This window comes from Sinocyclocheilus anshuiensis, unplaced genomic scaffold (genome assembly GCF_001515605.1).
Source record: "Sinocyclocheilus anshuiensis isolate Anshui unplaced genomic scaffold, SAMN03320099.WGS_v1.1 scaffold548, whole genome shotgun sequence".
NCBI classification, from domain to species: domain Eukaryota; kingdom Metazoa; phylum Chordata; class Actinopteri; order Cypriniformes; family Cyprinidae; genus Sinocyclocheilus; species Sinocyclocheilus anshuiensis.
This window is the reverse complement of record NW_015554106.1, coordinates 465,711-472,229: the sequence shown is the minus strand read 5'-3', so window position 1 is coordinate 472,229 and position 6,519 is coordinate 465,711. Positions and strand designations below refer to the sequence as shown.

The following is a 6,519-nucleotide window of genomic DNA, read 5'->3' as shown; positions in this document are numbered from 1 at the left end:
TCAGCGACCAGCTCTGATCAGCTGCAGTCCTTCTTTTGGAAGGCCAAACAAAGTAGTTTCACTTTCACAACGAAACACACAGCGTCACACACGGTGGCCTAGAGTGAGCGGCAGCGGGAGGGCGGGCTTGAGAACGGCGCGGCCGGCAGATTCGACGAAGGAGCGTCCGGCGGGCTTGCGGCAACCACATGTGACGACCCCAGTCTGGACTCCGCTTCGTCACAGTAAAAGCCGATCCGGTGTTCCACAGCACGAAGTTGATGTATTTCCTCAGCAACCAGCATGGATCAGCTCCAGGCATGACGAAGCAGATATCGTCCTCTTTTGGAAGGCCAAACAAAGTGATTTCATTTTCACAACGAAACACACGGCAACAACAATACTACAGCGAGAATCAAAGTTACGCCTTCTTTCTTTGCGTGAACATTTGGGCGGTGTTATGCAAATCTTCCCACATAGTGACGTAGGTATGTGGGGGCGTGTTAGAACGAGTCGTTTTAGGTAGGCGTGGTTGACTCTTAACTTTTATAAAGAATATCTCTTTGGATTTGAGACTTTAGTCTTTGCAACTTTACAGATCTTCTTTATGCACCAAGAGCTTGTAACACTCCAAAGAGAAAGGAAAAATTGAAATCGCATCATATGACCCTTTAAAAATGCAATGCTGTTATGACATTAATTAGGTCCATAATTGACTGTTACATAAAAGTTACATTATATAGGCAAACAACATATTAAATAACATATAATGATATTTTGCATGTAAACACTTTTGTTTCCAGTTGAACATGCAGTGATTTGATGTTTTAGTTACTAAAATTAAGAACTGACATCATAATGAAATGTAATGATGTCATAGAGCTACTGTTTAAAGAGAGAGATGAATGATGTAATCAGATCTTACCTGGCTCAATCTCTCCATGATCTGTGTCGCAGTTCAGATTTTTGGTATGCATGAGGGTGACGAACACACACACCAATACTAACAAAGTATCAGTTTTCTTTACTCGCCATGATAAAAGTCAACTTTCAGCAGCTAAACTAAAGAAATCCAGATTCTTATCACTCCGAGTCAAATAAGACGCTACGGTGAGGCAGAGAAATAAGAGAAAAGACAAAGAAATTAAGAAAAGAATGAGGAATGGTGAGGAAAGATGACAGCAAGGAGGAAAGGAGGCAACGAGACGCATTCTGACAATACGGCTGTTTGTTTACTTCAGAGACACGTCACACTTCAGACCCACACACTACATACCAGACTGACTAACAAACAAGAGCTCCTATTAACACATACACACACAGGCACACACACTTTACAGATTGCTCACAGCACACACACACAAATCTATTACATTATCTTAGTTGTTGAAATGTAAACTTGCTTAGGTAAATCTTAACATGTGTCTCCGAGAGTCTCATCAACTACATCTCAAAATGTGCTCATATTTAATACCAGTCAAAAGATGTCAATATGAGCTCAAACATTTCTTAAATATCAAAGATTATCTGAAATACGCTATCCACATTCTTCTTATGGCTCTATGCTGTCAACGATTGTCTCATTTATCTATTTTCAGTTCACCTAATAAACGGTAGGAAAAACATCACATACTTTTTATACTTGAATGAACTAATATCTTAAGACCTCATTAAAATTTCCTTTGAAGAATTTTCCTTTGAGATGACAACATGTTTTAGCTTTTGGCTCTGTTACCAAATAACTGATTGAGTTTTCCTTGTAGTAAAAATGCAGTGTGGGAGAAAAGGGGGAAAAAAAGAAGGCAGGCAGAACAGAAAAAAAGAGAGCAAAAGAAAGAAAGCTATAAATAGAAAAGGATGAGATAAGCAGTGGATAAATTATTTACCCCTACGTATCCTCGTGTTACACCACTGACCTGAGACTAAACATTTGACTATCAACCAATTAAATGACAGAATCAGCGCATTCCACTTAAGAACAGCCAATCAAATTGTCAGCTAGGCCTATATGTTGTAAACCTGTTCCATGGCACTATATTATTCCTTGGATGCTAGCATAAACATCAAGTTAAAAGTATTACCCTAAAAATAATACTTAAAAAAAACAGTGTCGCGTTCCGAATGTTGTTTAAGTGACATACACCGGTATTGCGGTATGAACCGGTATACCGCCCAGCACTATAATAAAATCTCACATACTACTACACTCTTAAATATAAAGGTTCTTTATTGACATCTTTGGTTCCATGGAACCTTTCCATTGGACAAAAGGTTCTTTATAGTGGAAAAAGGATCTTCAGATTATTAAAATGTGCTTCACACCAAAAATAAAATGGTCATTTTAAGAACTGTTTATTTAAAGGTTCTTTGGGGAACCCAAAAATGGTTCTTCTACTATATTTATCTGTAAAGCCCATTTTGGAATATTTTATTTATTTCTTTTTCCCAATGTAGGATGTAAGATTTAACAGCATGCAAGCGATGCAGACTCCAACTGCCAGGAAGCTAGTGAAAAATGACAGGAAATAATGAACCAACATAAATAAGTCGACATTATCAACAAGGAACTGTCACTTTGAATCCAATGGTCTACAAAAGGTGCCCGCTTTACAAATCCTCACACACACATACAAACACAAAGAAAGGCTGATAAATGGAGAAGCTGGTAGAGGAAGTGAACAACAATTTAAAGATGTCAAATAGATTTAAATATGACACAAATTCACAGTGAAATTCGCTCATTTCACACTTACTTGGAGATATCACATACTTTCTTAATAAAACCCCTGCAGCAAACATATGCGAGTATGAAACCATGAGCTATAATGGGCACAGCTAGCAGGGGACTTTTATGGATTGCTAAACCTAGAGTTTAAATTGATCAATAAAGTTTCACATTATTTTGAAATTAAAGACAGAACAATGCAAAGGAGACTTCTGTTTAGTTGATTCAAGGCCGCTGTGTTTCTCAAGAGTGGATGCTCCATTGTGAAGCAACTGAACACACATAAATCAATGTACACAGATTGGAACGGTTCATATAAAATGTGCAGTCCATGTCTTAAATTAATAAGTACACCCACTCAATTACATCATCACATTGTTCCAAACCCATTTGACCTTCTGTCTGTCATAGAACACAGAAGGAGAAATTTTGAATAATGTTCATGCTGCTCTTTTGAAAACTGTGGCAGGAAGATTTTCAACAAATAATGGTGTGAATTTTGATCTGTTCCTGTTGGCCAATATCTGGCTTATAGCCGATATAAAGGTACCAGTAATTTTGCATACAGAATGCAATTAATTTGCATAACAGGCAACTTGATATAGCACAGCTTAGTTTGAAATCAAGGATTTCAAGTTCGCTACTGATAACTATCCAGTGATAGTCAAGCTCTCTTGTCTTCCAACCAATTCACACAGATGGACCGTAATACAGAATACACATTTTTCTGCAATCTACACATGCACACTTCAGAGGATTTAACAGGATGATTCCCTAAAGTTCGCAAGGTTCGTGAATTAAAACTGAGATTCAAAGATTCACTTATAACTTACTTTCTGTGGACAAAAACTGTTAGAACATTTATCAAATATTTTATTTTATGTTCCACAGAAGAAAGAAAATCATGCGAGTTGAAGGTGAGTCAATTTTAAAGGAACAAAGCAATTTTATGAATAGATGAGTCTTTACTTTGTCCTTGACTCCCCTCCCATCCACACAGACATATAAAACAATGCACAACATTCAAGTATTGCGGTATTTTAAAAATTCATATCATTACAAAAATAAACACCGGTATTCGGTATGAACCGGTATACCGCCCAGCACTATAATAAAATCTCACATACTACTACACTCTTAAATATAAAGGTTCTTTATTGACATCTTTGGTTCCATGGAACCTTTCCATTGGACAAAAGGTTCTTTATAGTGGAAAAAGGATCTTCAGATTATTAAAATGTGCTTCACACCAAAAATAAAATGGTCATTTTAAGAACTGTTTATTTAAAGGTTCTTTGGGGAACCCAAAAATGGTTCTTCTACTATATTTATCTGTAAAGCCCATTTTGGAATATTTTATTTATTTATTTTTCCCAATGTAGGATGTAAGATTTAACAGCATGCAAACGATGCAGACTCCAACTGCCAGGAAGCTAGTGAAAAATGACAGGAAATAATGCACCAACATAAATAAGTGAAAAACTTTTCAAAATCACAAGAGAGACTCAGTTACTCCAAACACATACAAATGTAGACTTCTGTACAGTTTCACATACACACCTGCAAATCGGCTACTGGCACGGCGGCGAGAGGGCGACACCAGCTCCTTAACAATCTGCAGCACTTGCATGATCAGAAGGGGGCAGGGGCGGGGCCAAGGTGTGAATAGAAGGTGTGGTGAGGGGCGGGGCCAGTGCAGAGCAAAGCACGAAGAGCTTCATTCTCGCCACCCACACACAAAAATGACTGAAAATAGCATTATTAGACTAAATTTAGCTACAAAATAGTCTTGAGTGCGACTGTCACTCCAGTTTAATTGGTGGCCATCTTGGTAAACCCTTCAATCATTAAACCTCATCCGAACTTGAAAAACTAAATTGTCAAAATTACAAAATATTATATCAAAAATTCGAATCTTTAGCGCAAAATAACACTCAAAACTGTATTTTTCAGGCTGGTCCAGCTAATGCATGTTCAAGAGTAAATAAGCAGCCGATGCCTAAAAAAAAATAAAAAATAAATAAAAAAGATGACTGGTTCTTCTAATTGAAAGGTTGGATTTGCATTTCTACAGCCACCATACTGTAAGTAGAAAATTCTTCCATTCATTGTGTCATGAGCCTTCTCCTCCCGTTATACCATCTCTGATGTTAGTCTCTTGTCTTTTCCATTAATTTCCAGTTTCTTCCTTTCATTTTGTGTACAAAACGAATCCAAAGGCAGCTTCGGTCCGCAAGACCAATTAAAACACACCACTAATTCATAACACAAGTTTTCACATAATATATTATTCAGCATCCAAAACACACTTTCTGTTATCTTCAGCATTTCATAAAATGCATCAAATCCATTCAGAAACAGCGTCGAGGGTTAAAAACAGCAATGCATCCTGCAGAATTTGCTTTCTGCAATCCAGGTCCCACCGGTCCAAACACAAGAGTCCGCATCTGTCTTTTTTATCCCTCACATCATTTCTTACTGCTTGCTTCTGTCTCTCACACACACTCTTCTTCCAAGCAGAGCTGGACATCTGCAGTTCTTCACTTGTTTATTTCACTATTTCGCAGAAAGACACTGTACAGTTCTCTTTCCTGTAACCGCAGCATGTTTGTGTGCCAGGTAGGAGAGACCATCTGAAAAAGTGGCTACACTTCTCTCCCTCTCTCTCTAACGCAGTCGCTGGCATCCAAATCAATACAGCTAGGGCAAGCTGTATAACACAGCTCTACTCTATTCTTCTCTCACTCTCGTTTATTCTTCACAGCCCATCTCGCCACTGACACACACGTTCCAGCTTTAAATTAGAGAGCATCTGTTACAACAGCCCCTCCCCTTAACTCTCTCTCCCTCTTTCTTTCTTTCTTTCTCTCTCTCTCATTTCTCTCCCCTGTTCCTCCTGTTTTAGGATTTAATGTGAATATGTAAATGCTGGTCTTATATTCAGAAGATTATACAGATGGGATGGTAAATGTGGAATCTTTCAATCTAGGATACATTATGGAATGGAAACGGAATGATTCTGATGCCTAAAGATCTTGGTAAAAATAACTTTTTTGCAATTTTGACGACACAATGAGAGAGAAGCCAGTTGTCTGTATCGGTACAGGAATGGAGACATTTCATAACAGTTAACAGAAAGACAGACCAATAGATAGATAGACAACCAGACAGACAGACAAATAGATGTAGTGTGTAATGAAAACAAATAAAAAATAATTTCTTATTTGGATATCACTATTTGATTGGATTTTGAAATGCTCAATGATTGCCATCACATAATTGCAACAGGCCTAACTGTGATCATAAATGTGGCCAGTCATCCTTCTTTTTAATAGTCCTCACAAGAGTCATTCCTGTATAGCATGCAACAACTCACAATATAAAGTGAAATCAAACAGACATTTGAGAGAGATTTGAAGTCAGGTAAATGCTGCCAATGTAATTTTTAGTCACACTGTAACTGATTTTTGTAATTTGAACAGTATTATACTGTAATATGTACAGTAAGATACTGTAAAATGTGTATACAGTATTTTACTGTAAACCGCAAGGATCCGGTCACTACTGTATTTCCTCACTACTGTAAATCAATTTACAGTAGTGAACTTGCCCGCAAAAAACTTACCAATGGCAAGGGAGTTATTTTTTGACTGTTTGGTGGAAGTGGCCGTAAAAGGACAAAAGAGAAATGCACCGTTAACTCGACAAAAGGTTAGTATATTATTTCTGTTTTATGCAAAACTGCGATATTTTAAGATGTTTTCACTTGTTAACAGCAAACTAACATTATTCATCGTGTCATTTTCATTGTCGGG

At 37.5% G+C, this 6,519-nt stretch overlaps 1 protein-coding gene across 2 annotated transcripts in view; it reads right to left on the bottom strand.

Annotated features, from left to right (window-relative positions):
* The window catches only part of LOC107669711 (USP6 N-terminal-like protein), a 67,597-nt gene that overhangs the window by 39,580 nt on the left and 21,498 nt on the right, over positions 1 to 6,519 (bottom strand). Inside the window, exon 1 of one of the 2 annotated variants that reach the window (XM_016462078.1) lies at positions 905 to 1,089. The exons of the other annotated variant lie outside the window; for it this stretch is intronic. Within the exon in view, the coding sequence (XP_016317564.1) occupies positions 905 to 956 (52 nt within the window). The 5' untranslated portion in view covers positions 957 to 1,089. Of the gene's footprint in view, positions 1 to 904; positions 1,090 to 6,519 lie in introns of those variants that run through there. 2 annotated transcript variants of the gene reach the window in all.